General features: G+C 42.9%; 1 protein-coding gene across 4 annotated transcripts in view; it reads left to right on the top strand.

Annotated features, from left to right (window-relative positions):
* ABCD4 (ATP binding cassette subfamily D member 4) overlaps nucleotides 1-24,613 on the top strand; it is a 201,786-nt gene extending 177,173 nt beyond the window's left edge. For 2 of the 4 annotated variants that reach the window (XM_033952514.1, XM_033952515.1), the window contains 3 exons: nucleotides 5,727-5,803; nucleotides 15,856-15,971; nucleotides 21,750-24,613. In XM_033952514.1, coding sequence (XP_033808405.1) covers nucleotides 5,727-5,803; nucleotides 15,856-15,971; nucleotides 21,750-21,818 — 262 coding nt within the window. In that variant the 3' untranslated portion in view covers nucleotides 21,819-24,613. The remainder of the gene's footprint in view (nucleotides 1-5,726; nucleotides 5,804-15,855; nucleotides 15,972-21,749) is intronic. The other 2 variants (XM_033952513.1, XR_004540151.1) reach the window with 2 other exon arrangements.
* Nucleotides 24,614-25,804: the final 1,191 nt, after the last annotated feature.

The raw sequence follows: 25,804 nt of genomic DNA on the forward strand, positions 1-25,804 counted from the left end.
ACCTAGTTTAAAGCCCTTCGAAGTAGGCGGGCTAGTCGACATCCGAAGATGTTCTTACCTCTTCTGGTCAGGTGGAGTCCGTCTGGTCCCTGAAGTCCCTGCAGTGCCTCTCCATGGTCCAGAAATCCAAAGTTCATCTCCTTGCACCATTAGGACTATCTTTACTGGTGGGTGACTTTCCCTTGGTCCTGCACTTTGATAACCACTTCTTACCTGTGACTGCCTCCCATGGGATATAGAAAACTATAGAGCCCTGTGAATTTCAAAAGAGGATGTGGTAAGAGCGGTTAACGTGACTGGTTTTAAAAAAGGTTTGGACAACTTCCTGGAGGAAAAGTCCATTACTATTACTATAATAATTATTACTATTAATTATTTCTATAGCACTAACAGACGTATGCAGTGCTGTACAGTCACAAAGAGGACAGTCCCTGCTCAAAAGAGCTTACAATCTAAACAGACAAACAGGATCCCATGATTACAGTTAAGGAGAACAGTTAATCTGCAGGCTGGATTGGTGGCAGTGGGGAGTAGAGTTATGGATTGAAGGCTATATCAAAAAGGTAGGTTTTCAGTCTGCTTTTAAACAAGGGAAGGGAAGGGTAATTTATTCTAGGCATAGGGGGCAGCTAGAGGAAAGGCACGAAGTCTGGAATTGGCAGTGGAGAAGGGTCAGCTAAGAGCAGCTTATCTGAGGAACAGAGTTCTCTGAGAGGTGTAAAAGGAGACAGAAGAAAGGAGAGATATTGAGGGGCAGCAGAATGAACATACTTGTAGGTCACCAATAGGAGCTTGAACTGTATGCAAAGGCAGATAGGGAGCCAGTGAAGCGATTTAAAGAGACAGACATAAGAATAGCCTTACTGGGTCAGACCAATGGTCCATCAAGCCCCGTAGGCTGTTCTCGCAGTGGCCAATTCAGGTCCCTAGTACCTGGCCAAATCCCAAGGAGTAGCAACATTCCATGCAACTGATCCAGGGCAAGCAGAGGCTTCCCCCATGTCTTAATAACAGACTATGGATTTTACTCAAGGAATTTGTTCAACCTTTCTTAAAACCAGCTACACTATCTGCTCTTATCACATCCTCTGGCAACATGTTCCAGAGCTTAACTATTCTTTGAGTGAAAAAAACTCTTCCTCCTATTGGTTTTAAAAGTATTTCTCTGTAACTTCATCTAGTGTCCCCTAGTCTTTGTAATTTTTGACGGAGTGAAAAATCAATCCACTTGTACCCGTTCTACTCCACTCAGGATTTTGTAGACTTCAATCACATCTCCCCTCAGCCATCTCGTTTCCAGGCTGAAGAGCCCTTTTTAGTCCTTCCTCATATGAGAGGAGTTCCATCCCCTTTATCATCTTGGTCGTTCTTCTTTGAACCTTTCCTAGTGCCGCTATATCTTTCTTGAATTAAGGAGACCAGAATTGAGTGCAATACTCTAGCTCAGGTCGCACCAAGGAGCGATACAGGAACATTATAGCATTCTTTGCATTTATCCACATTAAATTTCATCTGCCACTTGGATGCCCAGTCTATCAATTTCCTAACGTCTGCCTGCAATTTTTCACAATCTGCATGCATTTTAATAACTTTGAACAGTTTACTGTCATCTGTAAATTTAATCTCCTCACTCTCCAATTTCCAGATCATTTATAAATGAGTTAAATAGCACTGGTCCCAGTAGAGATCCCTGTGATACGCCACTATTTACTCTCCTCCAATGAGAAAAATGACAATTTAACCCTACCTTCTGTTTTCTATCTGATAACCAATTCCTAATCCACAACTGAACTTTGCCACCTATCCCATGACTCTAATTTTCTCAGGAGCTTCTCATGAGGAACTTTATCAAAAGCTTTCTGAAAATGTAGATACACTACATCAATTGGCTCACCTTTATCCATATGTTGATTCACACCTTCAAAGAAGTCAAGCAAATTGGTGAGGCAAGATCTCCCTCGGCTGAACCCATGCTCACTGTCCCATTAAATCATGTTTGTCTACGTGTTCCACAATTTTATGTTTTATAATTGTTTCCACCATTTTTCCCGACACTGAAGTCAGGCTTACCGATCTGTAATTTCCTGGATATCTCCTGGAACCCTTTTTAAAAACTGGCTTAACATTGGCCACCCTCCAATATTCAGGTATTATAGACGATTTTAGCGACAGATTACAGATCACTAACCATAGTTCAACAATTTCATGTTTGAATTCTTTTAGTACACTGGGATGTATACCATCTGGTCCAGGTGATTTATCACTTTTTAACTTGTCAACATGGCTTTAGAACATCTTCCAGATTCACCGAGATTTCTTTCGGTTCCTTGAAACCCATTTCCGGTTCAGGTAGATCTCTTACATCTTCTTCCGTAAAGACCGAAGCAAAGAATTCATTCAGTCTCTCCGCTATGGCCTTATCCGCCCTGAGCACCCCTTTTGTTCCTTGATCATCAAACGGTCCCACAGATTCCCTCACAGATTATCTGCTTCTGATGTACCTAAAAAAATTGCTATGAGATTTTGCCTCTTTTGCAAGTTTCTCTTCATATTCTTTCTTAGCTGTCTTTATCAATGCTTTTCATCTAACTTCCCAGTGCTTTTGTGCTATTTTCTTCATTCGGATCCTTTTTCCATTCTTTAAAGGATGCTTTTTGGCTCTAATAGCCTCTTTTACTTCACCTTTTAACCATGCCGGTTCTCGTTTCCTCTTCTTTCCACCTTTATTAATACGTGGAATACATCTGGTCTGGACTTCTACGATGGTATTTTTAAATAACATCCATGCCTGGTTTACAGTCCTAACTTTTGCAACTGATCCTTTTAGCTTCTTTTTAACCATTTTCCTTGTTTTATCATAGTCACTCTTTTGAAAATTAAATGGGGGTAGCCACTACTTGCCTTGGATCGGTAGCATGGAACGATGCTACTATTTGTGACCTGAATTGTCCATGGTGATGATGGACCATTGGACTGACCCAGTAAGGCTATTTTTATGTTCTTATGTTCATACAGAAGCTTTTACAGAACGAGGCAGACAGAGGTAAGAAGCAGTGCTCTTTGATTAGAGAGAGAAGTGAAGAAAATCAATGTGTGAGCATGCTTCACCCACTCAAATCCCACTTGGGTCAGGCCTGCTGCAAATGTCTGTGATTGCATCTCTTACTGCCTTTACTCTTTTCTGTTTTATGCATATTTTGCCTAGTGTCTGGAGCTGTCCTGATTGGGATTGTACTTGGATTCTCATAAGAACATAAGAATTGCCGCTGCTGGGTCAGACCAGTGGTCCATCATGCCCAGCAGTCTGCTCACGCGGCAGCCCTTAGGTCAAAGACCAGTGCTATTTGAGTCTAGCCTTACTTGCGTATGTTCTGTTCCAGTAGGAACTTATCCAACCTTGTCTTGAATTCCCTGAAGGGTGCTTTCCCTATAACAGCTTCCGGAAGAGCGTTCCAGATTTTTACCACTCTCTGGGTGAAGAAGAACTTTATAAAGAATATTTATATTGGATTTTGTGGATTTGTTGTTTTTGTATAATAAACATAACTGTAGGTTGGAAATCAGACATCTCACTTGTTCTGGAGCTGTCTTGAGCCACATGTCTCTCCCCCATCCCATATATCTATGTGTACACATGGCTCCCCTCACTATGTGTGCATTTAGGTGCCTCCTCACCTCATGTCTGCCTGTGCACTTAAGAACATAAGAATAGCCTTATTGGGTCAGGCCCAGTAGCCCGTTCTCACAGTGGCCAATCTAAGTCACTAGTACCTGGCCAAAACTCAAGTAGTAATATTCCATGCTACCGATACAGGGCAATCAGTGGCTTCCCCCATGTCTTTCTCAATGACAGACTATGGACTTTTCCTCCAGGAATTTGCTTATTCCTTACAATACATCGTGCTCCCTCCGATCCACAAACCAAAAGCTCATAGTAATCCCTTCTTTGAAAGTTATCGATACCAGACATCACGATATGTTTTCAGTGATGGCCCCGCAACTTTGGAACACTCTGCCTCAATATTTAAGAGATGAAAATGATCTTAGCCATTTTAAAAATAATTTAAAAAGTTTTCTTTTTAAAGATGCTTTTAATCTTTAATTATAAAATAGTTACCCTCCAGGCTTATACTATTCCCTCCCTAATGTTTTTCCCATCTGTGGCTCTTTCTATTTTAAAGCACTGATTTGTAACTTTATTCCTCCGTTCCTTGTGTATCAATAGGTCTGTACGTTTGTCAGTCTAACCCATTATTTTGTTTTAAAATTTTAACTAACATGTTTAAACGTATTTTATTGTAACTCGCTTAGTAAATTGGAATAAGTGATTTATCAAATCAAAATAAAACTTGAAACTTAAAAGCAGCTATGCTATCTGGACTTAACATATCCTCTGGCAACGCATTCCAGAGCTTACTTATTCTCTGAGTGAAAAAAAATGTCCTCCTATTGGTTTTCACTTCATTGAGTGTCCCCTAGTCTTTGTAATTTTTGATGGAGTGAAAAATCGATCCATTCCACTCAGGATTTGGTAGAGTTCAGTCCTATCTCCCCTCAGTCGTCTCTTTTTCAAGCTGAAGAGCCCTAACCGTTTTAGTCTTTCCTCATATGAGAGGAGTTCCATCCCCTGTACCATCTTGGTCACTCTTCTTTGATGTGTGACTGACTTCCCATTTCTGTGCTTGCAAATCTCTCCCCTCATTTGTATATATCTCTCTCGCTCTCTTGTCTGTCACTGTGGGAATATCAGTTCCATGTGTGTGTTGAGCTCCTTCTGATAAACGTCTGCACCAAAAGACTGCTTGAACATAAATGGAGAAGCTCTCCTAATCCTTCCTGTAAAGTTATCTTCAGCAATACTGCTCACTCCTACAAATAAGCCCTCTTCCATGCTAAAAAGACTTACTACACAAAGAAAATCACCAAAGTCCCCAACTCTGCCACATTATATATATATATATATGTCCTTAAATCCCTCACCCCCCCAACTCAGAATCTGCATCTTCCCAGGATCTAGCCACGTGCTTTCAGAACAGAGTAAGTGATCTGCACAAGACGCTCCCACATCTTCCTTTTCGAGCAGCCCATGTCATCTTTTCCCTCCCGTCCGCCATACAATACTTTCCCCACATTCAATCTTCCCTGTCCTTCCTCTCTCTCTTCCCTTGTTAGATCTATGAAAGTCACCACTGTGCCACATGATCTCATCCCATGGAGTCTTGTTAAAAGATTTATTACACTTTTCAGCCCTTTTTTCATGTCATGCCTTCTGAGGGCCATGTTGCTGTTGCTTGGAAATTTGCAGCCATGAAACCTAAAATAAAAATACTCCTCTGTCACATCAGCTGACTTGACCTACTGCCAATCTTCCTTTTACAGCAAAGATTGCAGAAACCATTGTACACACACAGGTATAAGATTTCATAGATAAAACCCATGCCCTGCTCTCAAATGACAGGGTTCAGACATCGCCACCTACATCCTTTATCACCTTGATCAAGTTAAATCAGTTCTCCTACTATCCATCATCCTCTTTGCGGCATTTGATCTTGGTCCTTGTGTGTATGTCAGTGTGCTCTTGTTCACACGTCATCGTCCCTTGTGTGTGGAAGAGGAGGGGCATCTTCCTCTTTCCTACTGTCTGTGTGCATGCACCTATTCAGTATCATTGTGAAAGCAACACTACCCACACATAAGTTCATAGCTCTTCTTTCTGCACGGAGCAGGTATGATGTTCTGTCTCCAGGGGAGATGCAGAGACTGTCTTTCACACGGCTTTTCTACCTCCAGCCTAAATATGCAGGTCAGTAACTTCATGCTTGTTATGCACTCTCTTCATATTCCAGGCGATATAATGTGTGATACTTACAGTATGTGGATGCTGGAAGTTCTTTCTGTACAGAGGGGATAGATATGAGGAAATAAGATTATGCCAAAGGAGGGGGAGTAGTGGGATGCATGTGCTGGAGCATGGGTGGTGAAGGAAAACCAAAAGGAAAAGCCAAAATGGGGAGTGGAACAAGAAAACGGACTCCTGTGTTTTGGCTACAGAGTCTACATCAGGAGTCCTCAAGTTGTCCACTCAATAAAAAGACAAAATAAATGAGCTTATGTAACAATCCAATTCAGCAAAAATTGTCATCCAAAAGCGTTAAGGATCAGGGTATTTATAGGATGGTGTTGGGAAAAGAAGTAGAACATGATGAGGTGGTCAAGGTTCAGAGGAGATGAAAGCGATGAAAGATGATGAAGCTAGTGTTTGGGTGAGGAGATAATGGTGCAGAAAAGATGATACTGTGGCCTGGGTTTAGGAAGGGATCAGAAAACAGAAAGACAGAGAAAGGATGGTGGCAAGTAGGCAAAAAGGTTTGAGTGGTATTGGGCAGATAGAAGAAATTGCAAAGATAAAAATATAACATAACATAACATTGTGCTTATTGACCACGTAACCAGAAGTTCAATGCGGTTTACAAAAAGTTATAAAAGTAAACATGTTACATGAAATAAGATGATTCATTAAACAGTCAAATATTTAGAAAAAAGATAGGTCTTCAATTGTTTTCCAAAATGGCCATAGGAATGGGTAGTAAGCAACGATATTCGGAATTTGTTGTCATGAAGAGCTGCCTGAGATGCCAAAGTATGATTAAAAAATTTCTTATTCCTGCAACCCTGGACAGATGAAAAATTAAACAAAGGATGAGTTCTTCTACTATATCTGTATGGTGCTAAAGAAAATATATTGACTAAGTAAGAAGGAGCTGTACCATAAACAGCCTAGTTTAAACAATACCCAGCCTCCATTGGCAGCCAATACAATTCGCAATAAAAGGGTGTAACGTGATCAAATTTCTTCAGGTCATAAATCATTCTGACCGCTGTATTCTGTATTATTGCTAATTCTTTCTTGGTGACTGTCAGATGGATAATCTAATATAATAAAATGCTAGGCCTGATCCGTCGCGGAAAAACGAGTGTGCATGCGTGCCCCTGGCTCTCACTGTGCACTATGCTCAAGCTGCCGCCACGGCTCCTCTCTCGAATCGCAGCAGGATCAAGAGAGGAGCTGCGGCGGGGGCTTTCAGGACAGAATATGATTACCATGCTTCTTTAGGCAGCCCCGGTTGTTTACTTGGATTCAATGTCAGCATTAGGGTTCGCTGGCCGCAGCCTTGCGGCTAGGTAGGGGGACAGCAATCGCGCTTATGCTCAAGCCGCCACCACGACTCCTCTCTCGAACCGCACCAGGATCGAGAGAGGAGCTGCGGCGGGGGCTTGAGCATAAGCCACCATTGTTGTCCCCCTACCTAGCCACGAGGCTGCGGCGGCCTTCCTCACCTGGCTCTCACGGCTGGCGGCCGGCGAACCCTAATGCTGACATTGAATCCAAGTAAACAACCGGGGCTGCCTAAAGAAACAAAGTTTCACGGTGCTTGGCCTGCCAAACAATTTCTGCCATTGCTGAAATTTGCCCCACCATTTCTTCCCTTCCTCCATCAGGTACAGTTTAGCTCCGCCTATGTTAAAAGGAGCTGCTTTGAAATTGGAGCGCTGGCGCCACCGTAACACGTTCCCTCTGCCGTGGTCCCATATGGCAGAGAAGGGGCGGGACCAAGGCAGAGGGGAAAGTGCTACGGCAGTGGCAGGCCTCCGATTTCGACGCGGCTCCTTTTAACATTGGTGGATTCACTGCACCTGATGGAGGGAGGGAAGGAAAGGTGGTTGGACGCTGTTGAGCCCCTCTTTAGCCTTAGACCCTCTCCTAACTGCTCCCTCCTGTCTCAGGCCACTGGGGGGAGGTGCCTGTCTTCAGCTGCAGGGATGGAGGGAGGGAAGAAGAAAGAAGGGGCCCTGGCAAGCGAGTTATCAAAAGCCAACCTTAGCCTGGGACCCCTACATGGTATGAATAATGACCAGACAACAAAAGGTAAGAAAAATAATTTTATTATCTGTTTTGTGATTACAATATGTCAGATTTGAAATGTGTCTTGAGGGAGGCTGCCGCGGCGGCTTTGGACAGAGGGGTACCATTTTCGTGGGAGCTGGCCTTCGGAGAGGCTTGGGACGCGGGGACAGATGCGGGAGGGGCTGCCGCTGCGAAGGGCTTTGGTGGGGGAGCCAGCCAGACCGTGAGTGTGGGAACGTTGTAAGCGCGGATTGGTCAAGGAGCCGCCGCTGCCAAGGCTTTGAAATTGCTCTCCCACCGTCACTCCTTCCCGCCCCGGCTCTGCCCCTGCCCAGGTTCAAAAGCAGGAGAGGCGGTCATCTAGCACTCGTTAATCTAACGGGCTTAAACACTAGTATTACAATAATCGAGAAGACTCAGTAGTAACGATTGAACCAGTAATCTAAAAGCAGTAAATTCAAAATAAGATCTAATTGTTCGCAATTTCCATAAAGTGAAGTGGCATTTATGCACTACAGCATCTATCTGAGCATGCATTGTAAGATGCTGGTCTAAAATAATTCCCAAAATTTTAATTGTTGGATGAATTATATACTGAGTTGAGTCTATACTAATGGAAGGTTCAGAAGAAATATTACTAGCAGTCGTCACAAAAACTTTGTTTTGCCAGAGTGTAATTTGAGTTTAAATTTTTGCATCCAAGAATCCATCTGTTTCATTACGATTTCAATTTTAGTGGTAATCTGGGATAGGGCTGAAGTAAAAGGTATGACAATAGTAATGTCTTGAATCCCTGGAGGGTGTTTTCCCCTACAACAGCCTCCGGAAAAGCGTTCCAGTTTTCCACCACTCTGGGTGAAAAGAACTTCCTTACATTTGTACGTTTGTATGGAATCTGTCCCTTTTTAACTTTAGAGAGTGTCCTTTTGTTCTCCCTACCTTAGAGAGGGTGAACAACCTGTCTTTATCTACTAAGTCTATTCCCTTCATTATCAAGGGAGAAGAGGCCAAGTTTCTCTAATCTCTCATTGTACGACAACTCCTCCAGCCCCTTAACCATTTTAGTCGCTCTTCTCTGGGTTTTTTTGGAGGGGGGTTTGAGCTGTAACAGCCATGAGAAGTGAAGCCCTGGTCAGATAATTTGTCCACACACAGTTCCCTGCACACTGTCAATGTCTGGTAGCAAAAATGATGACATTGATGGATCGATGTCAAGGGATCAGGGGAGGGCTCTGGAGCAGCTTCTCAAAAACACACCCGGAGTTGCTCACAGTATCATGTGACCTCCCCAACAAACTGAAAACTCAGTTTCCCTCTCTCCATCAAAGTATTAACCTTTTAAGATTTTAGGGTGAAAGATAAGTATTGCCGCTTTGCATAGTAGCGCAACAGACTCAGAAAATATGGTGCAAACCTCCCATAGGCATTAAGAGAATTTTCTTGTTTTCTAATGTAATGTTTCTTTCATTATAGCAAAGGAAACACAGAGAACAGCAAATTAATTCTTACAGACTTGTACATTTGTCCCTCTGTGAACACCATCTCTTCCTCCTCAACCTAAACATTGGGTCTCCATGTTTTCCTCTTTCTGTTATGTTTATAATATGGGAAGAGAAAAATGCATTCATAACTTTATAACAGTAGAACCCATGTAATGTTCAACAATCCTAATCATTGTGTGCCAAGTGAAAAGATAAATTTGAAAAATGTTGTCAACTAGTAGTCCAAATGTCTTTATCGTGTTCTAACATTTGTTCAAAATATCATCCAGTGCAATTATCTCTGACATGGGCTTTCTCAAGTTTCTTTATTTTTGATATACCATCTATCAAAACAAGTGTCTTAAGATTGAAGAGTGCTGCTCCACTGAGATTGGCAGTAAAACCTCAGGGCCCTCAGAGGCACTCAAAGAATAAACACCATACAGCTGATGCAAAGTTATTGCCACCAACTGAGCAGACTAATGAATTGTCTTCCTTAGATTTTGAGCAAGTACGCCAGGCCCTGGGTCCTAAAGCACCTGACTAAGCCAGAGATGTTGGGACCTGTTTTCTCCAGTTCCTGATAAAGAGTGTTTTTTACAAGTAGTTTGCATAATGTGGTTTGATCATGCCGTGGCAGGAGGAGACCATGGGCAGAGACTTTGGAGACTTGATGAAAGCTGCCTTTCTGTTCCCAGGAATAGACGGTCCATTCTCATTATTTGCGGTAGTATGGTTCCTGAAAATGTTTGTGAACGGCAAAATCACGAATAATGAAATGCTGAGTTTATGGGAAAATAGAAGTTAGATTCAAAACCATGATCCTATTGGGAAAATAGGGTTAGGTTCCTGCATGGATATTGTTGCTATCACAGAGATGTGGTTCAGTGAATCCCATGGATGGGATGCAAACATACCGGGATATAATCTCTTTAGAAAGGACAGAGATGGTCAAAAATGTGGAGGAGTAGCTCTCTATGTAAGGATTGATATCCAAGTAACTGAAATGCAAGGGCCCTGGGGAGAGGAAGAAGCGATATGGATCGCTCTGAAAAGAGAAGATGGAACTTCTATCTACGTGGGTGTAGTCTACAGACCTTCGACTTAATTGCAGCAAATTGATCTAATTGTGGTTATCCAAAAGTTTGGAAAGAAAGAGGAGGTGCTACTATTGGGAGATTTCAACTTGCAGGATGCGTTCTGGAAAGTTCTGTCTGCAGAATCAGAAAGAAATAGGGAGATTGTGGATGCCTTTCAAGAGGCTCTGCACAGACAAATGGTGATGGAACCCATGAGGGAAAAAGCAATATTGGATCTGCTCCTCACAAACGGAGACAGTATATCTAATGTACAAGTGGGTGCTCATCTGGGAAGTAGCGATCATCAAACGGTTTGGTTTGATATAACGGCTAAAGTGGAGGGCAGCCGCACGATACAAAAAGTCCTAGATTTCAAATGTACGGACTTTAATAAAATGGGAGAGTACCTGAAGAAAGAGCTGTTAGGATGGAAGGGCATGAGAAGTGGAAAAACAGTGGTCTAAGCTGAAAGGAGCTATTAAAATAGCTACGGAACTTTATGTGAAGAAAATATATAAAAACAAGAGAAAAAGGAAACTGACATGGTTCTCTTGTTAGTCATATTTGTATAATTTGTTTCCCTTTGATTATTGTAACCCAATATTTTTATTTTTTGTTCATCGCTTAGAAGTCGATATAAGCGATTAATCAAATACATAATAAACTTGGAAATTTGGCAGAGAAAATAAAGGCAAATATAAAAAATATTTAAAAAAACCAAGAAGAGTACAGAAAGGACTACCGGGTGAAACTGAAAGAAGCCGAGAGGGAGATACGCCTAGTGAAAGTACAGGCGGAAGAGCAAATGGCTAAAAATGTAAAAAAGGAAACAAATTTTTTTCAGATATCAGTGAAAAGAGGAAGATGAAAAATGGAATTGCTAAACTAAAAGATGCTAGGAACCGATATGTGGAGAGTGATGAAGAAACAGCAAACTTGTTAAATAAATACTTCTGCTCTGTGTTCACAGAAGAAAAACCTGGAGAAGGACTGAGATTGTCTGGCAAAGTTACACTAGAAAATGGAGTAGATTCTGCACCGTTCACGGAGGAAAGTGTTTATGAACAACTTGAAAAACTGAAGGTGGACAAAGCGATGGGACCGGATGGGATCCATCCCAGGATACTGAGGGATCTCAGAGAGGTTCTGGCGAGTCCTATTAAAGACTTTTCAACAAATCTATGGAGACAGGAGTGGTTCTTAGGGACTGGAGAAGAGCGGATGTGGTCCCTATTCACAAAAGTGGTCACAGGGATGAAGCGGGAAACTATAAGCCTCACTTCGGTTGTTGGAAAAATAATGGAAGTGTTGCTGAAAGAAAGGATAGTAAACTTCCTAGAATCTAATGGGTTACAGGATCTGAGACAACATGGCTTTACTATAGATAAATCTTGTCAAATGAACCTGATTGAATTTTTTGTTTGGGTGACCAGACAGCTGGATCGAGGACATATGCTAGATGTAATTTACTTAGATTTCAGCAAAACCTTTGACACAGTTCCTCATAGGAGGCTCTTGAACAAACTTGAAGGGCTGAAGTTAGGACCCAAAGTGGAGAACTGGATTAGAAACTGGTTGACGGACAGATGCCAGAGGGTGGTGGTTAATGGAAGTCGCTCAAAGGAAGGAAAGGTGAGTAGTGGAGTCCCTCAGGGTTCAGTGCTGGGGCCGATCCTGTTCAATATGTTTGTGAGTGACATTGCTGAAGGGTTAGAAGGAAAAGTTTGCCTTTTTGCTGATGATACCAAGATTTGTAACAGAGTACATAAGAACATAAGAAGTTGCCTCCACTGGGTCAGACCAGAGGTCCATCCTGCCCAGCGGTCCGCTCCCGCGGTGGCCCATCAGGTCCATGACCTGTGAAGTGGTTCCTGACCATTTCTATAACCTACCTGTGCTTCTATCTGTACCCCTCAATCCCTTTTTCCTTTTTCCACTGAGTAGAAACTGAGGAGGGAGTGGAAAACATGAAAAAGGATATACAAAAGTTAGAGGAATGGTCTAAAATCTGGCAACTAAAATTCAAATCAAATAAATGCAGAGTAATGCATTTGGGGATTAATAATCGGAAGGAGCCATATATGTTGGGAGGGGAGAGGCTGATATGCACGGATGGGGAGAGGGACTTTGGGGTGATAGTGTCCGAAGATCTAAAGGTGAAAAAACAGTGCAACAAGGTGGTGGCTGCTGCCAGAAGGATGTGGGCTGTATAAAGAGAGGCGTAACCAGTAGAAGAACGAAGGTGTTGATGCCCCTGTACAGGTCATTTGTGAGGCCCCACTTGGAGTATTGTATTTTGGAGACCGTATCTGGCGAAGGACACAAAAAGGCTTGAAGCGGTCCAGAGGAGGGCAACGAAAATGATAGGAGGTTTGCGCCAAAAGACATATGAGGAGAGACTGGAAGCCCTGAATATGTATACCTTAGAGGAAAGGCGGGACAGGGGAGATATGATTCAGATATTCAAATACTTGAAAGGTATTAACGTAGAACAAAATCTTTTCCAGAGAAAGTAAAATGGTAAAACCAGAGGACATAATTTGAGGTTGAGGGGTGGGAGACTCAAGAGCAATGCAAGGAAATTCTTCTTTACAGAGTGGGTGATGGATGCCTAGAATGCGCTCCCGAGAGAGGTGGTGGAGAGGAAAACAGTGACGGAGTTCAAAAAAGTGTGGGATGAACACAGAGGATTTAGAATCAGAAAACAATAGTAAATATTGAAGAACTAAGGCCAGTACTGGGCAGATTTATATGGTCTGTGTCAGTATATGGCCGTTTGGGGGAGGATGGGCTGGGGAGGGCTTCAATGGCTGGGAGGGTGTGAATGGGCTGGTGTGAGCTTTGACGGAGACTTCAGTAGTTGGAACCTAAGAACAGTACTGGGCAGAGTTTTAGATTTTTGCCCAGAAATAGCTAAGAAGAAGAAGAAGAAACCCTTCCCCCCCAACAAACCTTTAGATTGAATCAGGTTAGGCAAACTAGGTGGACCATTCGGGTTTTTATCTGCTGTCATCTACTATGTTACTATGGGACAGCACTTGGAGTACCTATAGATGCTTGTAATTCACCCTCTAGACGCTTGGGGGCCTTATCTGGAAACAAACGCCAGACTGCAAAGTGAAAGTGAAAGCAAAGAAAGCTGTTTTTTTAACAGCCAGTCCGTGAATAAGTGAACATAGCGGCGTGAATGGGGAATATTGGCTCAATTGATGCAACCACGGATACGTGAAATCCTGCATCGGTAAGGCATGAATAATGAGAACGAACTGTATTCAGTTTAATACCTTGAAAACGATAACTCCGCAAATTTTCTGTAGTGTGAGTTAAAATAATTGCCTTGGGGGCCTTTAGGAATAAAAAGTCAATTTTACAGCATCAGCTCGGACAGCTAGAGTAGCATATACTTTATCAATGTGCTCTTGCACATTGATAAAGTACATGCTGACAGACAAGAATTAGAGATCCAGGAGTTTAATGAGCAGGAGTACTTTGAAGGGGAGAATCAAGCAGAGAAAATCTTAGCCTATTATCTCAAAAGCAAAAAAACTAGGACTGCAGAGAGAATAAACATATAGCACAATGGAAGATATAGCATGGATTTCCAAGAGGAGGCAGAGCAAGTCTCTTCTTCGATAAAAGAGGGTTATTAACTCAATACCCCATGGCATGGCCATGGGGTTGGTTTATATTTTATTAAAACCTTGTATACCGCATATACCAGACAAAGTGGTTTACAGTCTATAACAAATAAAGGAAAAGAAAAGAATACCTGTCAATTGGATTGGTTTTCCTACAAAAGTTTATAAATGTTTTAGGAAATTCTTGATTAGACCCTTGACAAAGATGTTCACTTGCTTAGAGGAGGGGGCCATGCTGCCACATTTGTGGTGCTTGGCAGGGGTGACAAAATGATAAGGCCAAAGAAAGATCCCATGAACTGTGGCTTGTATAGACCAATAGCCTTATTGGGCACGACTTGAAAAGTTTTCACTGGCTAAAAGACTGCAGAATTTTTGTACGTTTAAATTAGTGCCGGATGACCAAGCAGGTTTTACTGCAAGTCGGCAAACATTTGATGATAATAGTCGGGTATTGTACCAGTTTCTGCTTTGATAGTGGGAACTGATGCAGAGAAGGCCTTTGACAGGGTCTTCTGGCCATGTTTGCTACAGACCTTGGAAAAAGCGGGACTTACGGGCCACTCTATGGCTTTGGTAATAAACCTTCAGCTAGACTCCAAATTAATGGGGCTTATATAGAGAGCTTTGAATAGGTCCATGAGATATGTTCTGTTCCCCCTTCTTTTTGCACAAGCGATGGAACCACTGGCACAGATAGTTCATCAACGTGAGGAAGTTAAGGGTGCAGTGTGTGGGGCAAGCAACATAAGATCTGCCAATGATTTCTTGTCCCCCCTGAAAGAACCATGGTCAACACCTTCCGAATAACTCCGTGAATATAGAGGATAGAGCACTGTTTTAGCAACATTATCCATTTATTAGACAACCAATGCTTAAGATATCTCAGGACCAACCTTACTTAGGACTTGGGGAAGCTTTACGAGGCTAACTATCCACTTCTATTAAAAACAATTTGGGAGTATCTAGAGCAATAGGGGAATTTACATATTACGTGGATAGGTCGGGATTCATGCGGTAAAGATGGTAGTGCTGCCCAAAATGCTAACATTTGTTTACAGCCCTTCCAACCTCTTCCTTCTGCTTTTGTGGAGAGGGACTATATCCGCTCTTCAGCCAGCAGAGCCAACAGAACTTCCCTTAGTTCCTTCAGTATCCTTGGATGTATGCCATCTGGCCCCATTGCTTTGTCCACCTTTAGTTTAGCTAGTTTCTTGTGAAGACAGTCATAAGAACATAAGAATAGCCATAATGGGGCAGGATACTGGGCTTGATGGATCTTCGGTCTATCCTAGTATGTAAATTCTTATGACCAATGGTCCATCTAGCCTAGTATTCTGTTTCTACAGTGGCCAATCCAGATCACAAGTACCTGGCAAAACCCCCAATAGTAGCAAGATTCCATGCTACTGATCCCAGGGCAAGCAGTGGCTTCCCCCATGTTTGTCTCATTGGCAGACTATGAACTTTTCCTCCTGGAACTTGCCCACAACTTTTTTAAAACCATCTATGTTAACCACTCTTACTACATCCTCTTGCAATGCTTCCAGAGCTTAACTATTCTCTGACTCCTGTCTTAAGGGTTTATGTACCAAAAGTAAGTTTTTAAAAACATTCCCTTGACTTATCTGGTAGTGTAACTGCTTGAGAGCTAGTGTCACATGCTGAAAATGGGAGCAGGTGGTCTGCGCATCTTGAATAGTCCAGAGAGAAGAGCAAATCACAAATTAACAACTTTGTTTCCCTTACAGTATTGGATGAAGTGACTAGTGCACTGACGGAGGAAGCAGAGAATGAGCTGTATCGTGTCTGTAAGCAGCTGGGAATGACAGTCATCAGTGTGGGCCATCGCAGCAGCCTGGAAAAGGTAGGGCAGATCAATACTCCCCCATCAAGAATAACCTCCTCACTCCTTTGGTCCATCCTACATACTACTTCAGCAGGAAGTGGAGATTTCCTTCAACCTCCAGCAGTATGGTCCATAGATATCCCTCCTTTGCTAGGGAAACATGATAGAAAGACCTGAATTCATCATCCTATCCACTTCTCCTGCATGAAAGGGAGATTCCCGCTAGTCTCCACACACAAAGTAGAGAAAGGACATACGACTCAGCTTCCACTACCACATCATGCTAGAGAGGCCTTATTGTCATGAGACAGAGATCTTCATAGCACCAAGGGTGGTAGGACAACTTTCTCACCTTCTCAGTATTACTGTTAGTGGAGATCTTCCACAAGGTGCTATAATGCACATTTCCAGTGTAATAGGTGAGACATTAATTCAGCTGGGTTATATTCCATACCTGCATGTTTCAGAAGGAATCCACTACGAATTTTTAACTCTGCCTCTGGTGTACTTCACTTTACAGTTTAGCGCCCTCTACAGTTTTTTCCTTCTGTACGCATGACTGCAGTTGTGTGTGTTCTGCTCTCTCAATTTTATTATTTTAAATTTGATATAATTTTGTCCCCTTTCTGGGTAATTTTGTGCTTTCTGTGAATTTGAAGCTCTGCCTGCTTGAGAATTCACAGACTTTGTTCTGTAGCTTAGAGGCCGATCCCTTTTAGGGTACCTGTTGGCCATCCTTCATAGTTTTACCTGGAACTCAGGGCTGTCCCTACTGTTAAGCGGGGGTCGCGCGCTGGCTTGGTGGTATCTCGCAGGGTACCAACTGCATCTTTGCACCCCTACTTGTCCCAAGGGTGGAGGTATAGTCAGACAGAAGAGTCTGACAGGCAGTTCGAAGATCAACTTTGAGGACCAATTCCCAGCATTGTGGCAGTGAAATTCTCATACAGCTACTGCAAGAGAGCTGAAAGCATGGATCCTGGCAGGGCACAGTGAGTACACAGGCTGACAGCCTGTGAGAGACATCAGGGGAGGTTGGAAAAGTGGGGTTTTGAGTGTTTGTGGTTGTTCCCCTCCTGAAAAAAATCCTAAAATCACCATTTTTCAAGTTTAGGAAATGTGTAAAATATCGTGATTTTGGTGTAAATTTTATGCCAACAGTCATCTTGGATTTTTAGCAGTCTTTTTTTTCTTCAGCTCTCTACTTCTTTGCGCCACATGGCACATGGAGCAGATGGGAGCTGTAGCATCCAGCTAAGATTCTCCTCTGCTGAAGCAGGTGAACAAATGCTCAGTTAGCCCGGTGGGGTGTCCAGCATTGCTTTTGGGGCTCGGCACAGCTGGATCTTCCGTCAGCTCGGCTTGTCTCTTTTGGTAACTTACTCCAGTGTTTTTCAACCTTTTTTGGGCAAAGGCACACTTGTTTCATGAAAAAAATCACGAGGCACACCACCATTAGAAAATGTTAAAAAATTTAACTCTCTGCCTATATTGACTATATATAAAGTAATTCTCTTGAATAGGAATCAAATAAACACAAAGAAAGTATTTTATAATTACTTTATTACGAAATAAAAATTATAAAATACTTTATTCAGTGCGAAACCTGGGCCTGTTTGGCTGAACACAAAGCTGATATTCTGGCTGGAATCGAAGAAAGACACACACGTAGCTCTTCGTCAACAGCTCTCAGTCTCTCTCTGTATTTGGTTTTTATAGCATACAAAAATAGACAAATATACCCTCCATCCTTTTTATTAAACCACAATAGCAGTTTTTAGCGCAGGGAGCTGCGCTGAATGTTCAGCGCTGCTCTTGACGCTCATAGGCTCCCTGCGCTAAAAACCACTATTGCGGTTTAGTAAAAGGTGACCATATTGTAAAATATAGACAGCAGATATAAATTCAGAACTGTGCATAGTAAGTGAAGGGAAGTTTTCATCTCTGGGAATTTACCCAGTTAACTATTAAGTTATTTGGGCAAATTCCTTTGAAAACTGTGGTAATACTGCCTCCACTTTGCTAAATTTAAAATAAAATCATTTTTCCTACCTTGTCTGGTGATTTCTGGTTGCACTTTCTTCTTCTCACTGTGCATCCAATCTTTTTTCCCTTCTATCAGCCTGTATGCTTTCTCTCCTCCACACCTCATTCCCTCCCCCAACTTTTTCTTCCTCTCTCCCTGACCTTTCTTTCTTTCTTTTTTTCTGTTTCTCTTCTTTCCTTCTGTTTCCCTGCCTGCCCCCTTTCTTTCTTTCTCCCTGCCGTTCCCCAAGCCACTGCCACTGCCGCTGCCATCGGGGAACAGGACCCACCAATGGATAACAGGCCCCAAAGCCGACGCCGACGCATGCTCTCCCTGCTTCGGGCCAATCAGTCTTCCTCTCCCTGACGTCAATTCTGCAATCGGAGAGGAAGTTCCGCCCAGCCAGGCAGCGATTGGCTGGCCCGAACTTCCTCTCCAACTGCAGAATTGACGTCGGGGAGAGGAAGACTGTTCGGCTCGATAGATTAGATCGCCAAGACAAAGTGAGTCCTGGGTGATCGACTCACTTTGCCTTGGCGAGCTACTGGCGCCCCTGCCTCGGGACCCCTGTCAGCTCCGGGCCCGGCGGCCCTGCGGCACACCAGGCAACATCTCGCGGCACACTAGTGTGCCGCGGAACAGCGGTTGAAAAACACTGACTTACTCTGTGCCTAACTGCATTGAAATTCTCTCTCTTTCTTGTAAAAGTGCTCCTGTGCTTTTCAAATAGTATTGGAATTTTGATTATTTCTCTTAATGTTGTATTTTCAAATGCATATGAAACTCTCTTCTTTCCTGTGCCTCTTTGATCTTCAGTCTTAGCTTTTTTGTTAATTGATTACTCCAAGATGTTCATTCACTTTCATTAAAGTATAAGTTACCTCTAGGAGATAGTCTCCACAGCCACACCTTGAACTCAGCCTTGTCTCACCCACCCTCCCCTCAACCCACCCATTCCTAGGTTCACATTAGATATATAGTCCCACCCACCAATCACCCTCCACCTGTTGCCCAACCAAATCCAACCAATATAGAATAAAAGCAACTCTCATCTTTCATCATATCCAGGACAATTCTCGCTCCCTCCCTTTCCCAATGACTCCTGTTTACCAATTCCTCCTGTTGCTACTGACCTTTCCCATCCCCTCCCCCTCCCCCTATCCTAAACTACTTAACCTCCAAACACCATACCAGTCACAGTCCAGCTTTACCACCACCCTTTTCTTAGCCTTACAGTTACTACACTCTCTCCATTTCATACAGAGATCCCCACTCTCCTTACATGCATCTCCACCACAGCATAGCCTCCATGCCTCTCCCACACTCACTCGTATCCTCCTACTCCTCCTCTTGCTCTCTGCTGGGGACATCGATCCTTATCCCAGTCCTCCCAATCTTATTTCTGTTCCTCCCTGCCCTTCTCATATGCCCTGTGGAATGCCTGCTCCGTATCCAACAAACTTACCTTCATCCATGACCTCTTTATCTCTAGAAAGCTCCACCTGCTAGCACTAACTGAAATCTGGATCTGCCCTGAAGACTCTGCTTCGGCTGCCGCCCTTTTCTCTCACACGCCTCGCCCAGATGGTCATGGAGGCGGTGTTGGACTCTTACGCTCACCATCTTGCAAATATCAACCCCTTCTGCCTCAATCTCGCTGTTCTTCCTTTGAAGTTCACTCCATCCGTATATTCACCCCCCTGTCTCTTAGCGTAGCAGTCATTTACCGATCCCCTGATAAATCATTCTCCTCCTTCCTCGCTGAGTTTGACTCCTGACTCTCCTTTCTTGAATCCTCATCTCCCTCCCTTAACCTCAGCGACTTCAACGTCCATGCCGATGACCCTTCTGACTCCTATATGTGCAGGTTTCGCGTTTTAACGGCCTCATATGACCTGAAGCTGTGCTCCACCGCCCCTACTCACCAGAAAGGTCACTGCCTTGACCTTGACCTCTCCTCCAACTGCTCTATCACCGAATTCTGCACCTCAAATTTTACCATCTCTGACCATCAGCTGTTAACCTTCACAACTCATTACCCTCCTCCCCAACCCCGACCTATCACTACCCATACGTTTAGGAACATTCAGGCTATTGACCCTGACACACTCTCTACCACTGTCTCATCTCTCCTTTCTATTACTATGTTAAAGAAGTCTACTGACGAAGCTGTCCTCTCCTATAACTCCATTCTCTCATCTTCTATTGATACCCTTGCCCCTTCCATTTCCCGTCCTGTATGACATGCCAAACCCCAGCCCTGGTTGACCCCTAAAATCTGTTACCTGCGCTCCTGTGTCCGAGCTGCTGAACATCTTTGGCTTAAATACCGCACACTTGCTGACTTTGTTAATTTCAAATTCATGCTGGCATCCTTCCAATCTACCCTCTCGCTTGCCAAACAGGACTACTACAACCATTTAACCAACTCTCTTAGTACCAACCCTCGCTGTCTCTTTGCCATGCTCAACTCTCTAAAGTGCCCCCACCTCCTATCCCCTCTTCGCTCTCCCCCCAGACTATGGCAGAGTTCTTCCATTTCCTCTGTATTTCGGAGACTGGGGTTTCCCTTTTGGTTTGCCATGTTATTAAGAAAGTGTATTTGCCTGCCTTTTCAGGCTACAGGTTCCAGGACCCAGGATCGCATGTTAAAGAAACTGGATGTGCGCAGAGTTCTTCTGCGTTATTTGGAGGTTACCAAAGAGTTTCATCTCTCTGACCATTTATTTGTGCTGACTCATTTAGTTAAGCGGGGTGCTCCTACTTCCAAGGCCATGATTTTCAGATGGATCTGTAAGGCCATTTCATCAGCTTATATTCTTTCTTGGAAACAGTCCCCTGTTTCCGTCAAGGTGCATTCTACTAGGAGTGTGGCCTCTTCATGGGCCGAAGCTAGATCTGTCTCTCCTGAGGTGATTTGCAGAGCAGCAACGTGGTCTTCTCTTCACATGTTTGCCACATTCTACAGTTGGATATAGCTGTAAGACAGGACTCGGCTTTTGGGTCCTCGGTCCTAAGAGACGGCTATTTGGGGAACTGCTTTTGTATGTCTCAGCTGTCTAGAATGTCTCACCTATTGCACTGGAAAAAGAGATTATGTACTTACCCTGTTAAACTGTTTTCCAGTAGATTGGTGAGACATTCTAGACTCCCTCCCTATCCTTCCTGCGCCTGCTTACAGTTTTCAGTCTGTTTATGCTTCTGCAAGTTGATTCTTGGATGCCTGTCAGCCCTTAAGGGCTGGGAAGAATTTATATATATGTTCTATTTATTGGGAAGTAATTTCTGAGCTCCTTTGAAGCCTGGGTTGGTGGCTAATGGTACTATTTAGTTACTTTTGAGCAGAACAATTTGTTTAGCCTGCTGCTACAGGTGCCTCTACTTCACATATATTGGGTGCCCCTCGCTGCTTGGGTATTAACTGTAGAGGGCGCTAAGCTGCACAGTGAAGTAGATCAGAGGCAGAGTGAAAAATCCCTAGTAGATTCCCTCTGCAGCATGTGGGTATGGGGAAATAACCCATTTGTCTAGAATGTCTCACCTATCTACTGGAAAAGAGCTTACCAGGGTAAGTACATAATCTCTTTTTCTTTCTTCCACGTGTTTAGAAAGAAAGAGGACCAAAAGTCCTGCTTGCAGTCCTAGAGCAGGAGCTCTCTCTCCCTTTCCCTGCAGAGCTGGGGCAGGAAGTTCTAGCCATTGAAATGTTGAGAGATGTGAAATGGTAGCGCCCTCTTGAAAACTGATTTTTTTATGTTTTAAATTTGCAGTTTCATGATCTTATGTTGAAACTCTGCGGAAATGGAAAGTGGGAATTGAGTCGAATTAAAAAAAAGTGAAAAAGAGGCCAAGTCACAAGACCTGTGCTAAAGACCGAAGGGTTGTAAGGAGAGATCCATTAGGATGGCAGCCTGACATCCACCAAGCAAGACTTAGCAAGTGACTTAATGAAGAGCTTTTCAATTAACAATTTAAAAAGTCAGCTGGTTTTGAGTTCTCCAGCGAAACAAGTAACTCATTCAGCATCTGTGAGATATGCAGAGGAGGAGGTGGAGAATTTATCTTTAAGTGTTATTGAGATATTAAGAGACTCAGAAACACTGGCCCCCTGTCATTTTCCCTAAGAAACAGAGAAAGGTAGGGAAGAGGGCTGCTCTGTCTGTCACTGAAACAGCAGGAAATGGGAGATTCTATTTTTGTGGGGTTTTTTCAATTTCATCTTTATTGTGTAAAAGCAGAACACATTAGGACCATTTCTTACTCCATAAAAATCAGGACACCATTGAAAAAAATATCAACACCGCAATGATAAATCCTCTTACAATCCTGGAGTGGGGGAGTAACCTAGTGGTCAGAGCAACTGCCTCAGTACCCTGAGGTTATGAGTTTGATTCCCACTGTAGCTCCTTGGGACTCTGGCAAGTCACTTAACACTTCATAGGTGAGATGGTAGTGCCCCCTTATAAACTGATTTCTGTGTGTTTAAAATTTACAGTTTCATGATCTTGTGTTGAAACTCTGTGGCACCCCTTTCTCAATCTCTAATTTGTTCATTCTCTATGTCCCATCTTGAACCTTTCCACATCCCACCTACATTTCATGCTAGTCTAGACTCAACCTATGGCTTAGCACCTCTTTTAGGCCACTCTCTTCTGGCCACTGTCATCTTGAGCTGTTCTTCCCTAAATTTAAAGCTGTATTTAAAATCTACCTATTTGTAACAGCTTTTAGCAATGGAATTTTGAGCAATAATGACAAGTAGATGGCTGAAATCGAACCTCCTGTATCTCTCATCTCTTTGATATTACAGAATGGCATCCTTTTCCCTGTTTTCCTTATAACTAGATATTGTAAAATACATTTTATAAATCATACATTTATGGTCTGTGATATTTAGGGCCTAGGCGTGATGTCCTTCAATGTGCAGCTTGCCAGAAAATGATAGCGAGGAGTCATTAAAAGGAGAGACTTGTTTTGCTCCCCTAATTTAATCCTGGTCTGTTGGTATTGACCTCTAAGTGCCTTGAAGCTAGGGATTCATTGATATTGAGAAATATTGTACCTCCTTGAAGCTGAGCATCAGTTAAAATCATCGAGACAGGACATCATATTACATCTTGCCTGATGAAAGCAGAAGGTTCCTACGTTGATTTCCCTTATCAAGGGATATTGATGTGTAACTTCAAGAAAAGACAGAGAAGCATCTATTGGCTCCAGTTGATGTGAAGTGAAGGAAGGCTTGATGGATGCCATATCTCTTTGCAATGGCCATAGCAAAGTTTAAGTCCATTTTAATAAACAGTGGGTAAGCTAGAGTAAATATGTTATACTGTCCCTGTGTGGAAATATTGTAAGCTCTTACTGAGTCACAGAGATTGTAAATTTTTACAAACTTTAATCAGAAAATAAAACATTTCTACTTAATCTGTAACTATTAATTTCAAATAAAGGCTCTACATTAATTTCCAAGCAAAGTTGTATTCACTGTGGTCATCTCTCATTCATATAGAAGCATAGAGGGGCCTAATAAAAACAAACAAACATATAAGTCTCCATTTGGCCTAAGACCCTAGGCGCACAAAGTAAGCAGCAGGGAAATGTCCATTCTTGAAAAAAACGTCCAAAATGTGTTTTGGTTTTTTTCGAAAATGGCCTACTTGTATATTCAGGAGTTTAATCGCCCAGACCTCCACTACATCTACCTTTAAGTCCCAGTAAAGATAAAACTCAAACTCTGCAGATCTTCTAACAAATGGTTCAACACCGAACTTCTACAACTAAAAAGACACTACAGACAACTCAAAAGAGACTGGAAAAAAAAGATCCAAGAACTCACCAAAGTAGCTTGGAGAAACCTAATAAAACAATACAAGGTCAAAATGAAGGAAAAACGAAGAGCTTATTACTCCAAACTAATCGGCACTATACCATAGACACAAAAAAACTCTTCAAACTAGTAAAAAACCTCACCGACACTAAGCCATTCCTAGCCACTCAAGGACTCTACCCTCCAACAGCCACCCAACTAGCAGACCACTTCAAAAACAAGATCACCACAATCAAAACTTCCTTCAATAACTCACCAACCCACCTCGATGAGATCATAATAAACCCTACAACAGATGACGCCACTGCAGCTGAAAGGCACTGGACCAATTTCCCAGTGGTACAATGGTCGGATATGAACCGACTCTACAAAAAATATAGTCAAGCGTCATGCGACCTGAACAATTGCCCCTCATATTTACTAACAAATGCCTCCCCCAAATTTAGAGCTAGCCTCTTGCAATGAATTCAAACAACTCTCATGGAAGGTCAATTCCCACAAGACCAAGGAGAAATCATAATCACCCCAATACTGAAAGACCACAAAGGCCCAATAGACACCCCTTCCAACTACAGGCCAATCGCCTCAATTCCATTATATGTTAAATTAATAGAAAGTCTGGTTGCACAATACCTCTCCAACTACCTTGAAGATCACAACCTACTCCACCCAACTCAATCAGGGTTCAGATCCAACCACAGTACAGAGACACTGCTAGTATCCCTACTAGATATAGCCCGGCAGCACCTTAGCAAAGGAAGAAGGATGCTGATAATTCAACTCGACCTCTCTGCCGCATTTGACCTGGTTGACCACACCATACTTCTCCGGATATTAGAAGCAATAGGGATCTCAGGCGGGGTATACAATTGGTTCCAAGGATTCCTCAAAACAAGAACACAGGAAAGCTAGGGACCTCCCTCCACTTCAAAATCACTGAGCTCTGGAACAACCTTACCTCCCCTCTTCGGAACTTGAGCTCTCTCCAAGTTTTCCACAAACATCTGAAAACCTGGCTTTTCTCAAAAAATGTAAGTCTCCCTCCAACTTAGGAATCAAGGAAACTCTTATATCTTGGCATCCCAAGTCCTCTAAATTTTCTTCACACTTCTACCTCTAACCCTCTGTTGTAGTTCTTTTCTATTTCTCCTACTGTAAACCGCGTCGAGCTCTACGAACGTGGAGATGATGCGGTATACAAACCTAAGGATTAGATTAGATTAGATTAGATTAGAACATACAGAGTAAAAACAAAAGATTTTATATTGGACCCCTGGACCAATCCCTGCGGAGTACCTCAAGGATCATCACTGTCACCTATGCTCTTCAATCTCTTCATATCCTCCCTTGGTACCATGCTAGACAACCTCAAAGTAACCTCATTCAGCTACGCAGAATCCAATAAAGCCGAACTACTGAATGAATACTTCTGCTCAGTCTTCACCTGTGAGACACCGGGACACGGTCCGCAGTTGAAGGCAACATAAAGCACAGAAGACCTGTTTCAGAATTTTGAGTTCACACCAGGTGAAGTTTACAGTGAACTGGCAAGACTCAAGGTGAACAAAGCCATGGGACCAGACAATTTGCACCCAAGAGTGCTCAGAGAATTGAGCGATGTCCTGGCGAAAACGTTAGCTGAGCTATTCAATCTCTCCCTAAGTAAGGGGAAAGTTCCCCTGGACTGGAAATTATCTAATGTCGTTCCTCTGCATAAAAAGGGTTGCAGGGCAGAGACTGCGAATTATAGACCGGTGAGTCTCACATCAATAGTGTGCAAACTCATGGAAACACTAATTAAAAGCAAATTGGACACGATCTTGAATGAAGGGAATCTTCGGGATCCCAGTCAGCATGGATTCACCAAGGTAGGTCCTGCCAATCCAATCTCATCATCTTCTTTAACTGGGTAACAAGAAAGTTGGACTTGGGAGAGTCTTTGGACGTCGTGTACTTGGACTTCAGTAAAGCTTTTGGCAGTGTCCCACACCGCAGGCT

The sequence above is a fragment of the Geotrypetes seraphini genome, chromosome 7 (genome assembly GCF_902459505.1).
Source record: "Geotrypetes seraphini chromosome 7, aGeoSer1.1, whole genome shotgun sequence".
Classification (NCBI taxonomy): Eukaryota; Metazoa; Chordata; class Amphibia; order Gymnophiona; family Dermophiidae; genus Geotrypetes; species Geotrypetes seraphini.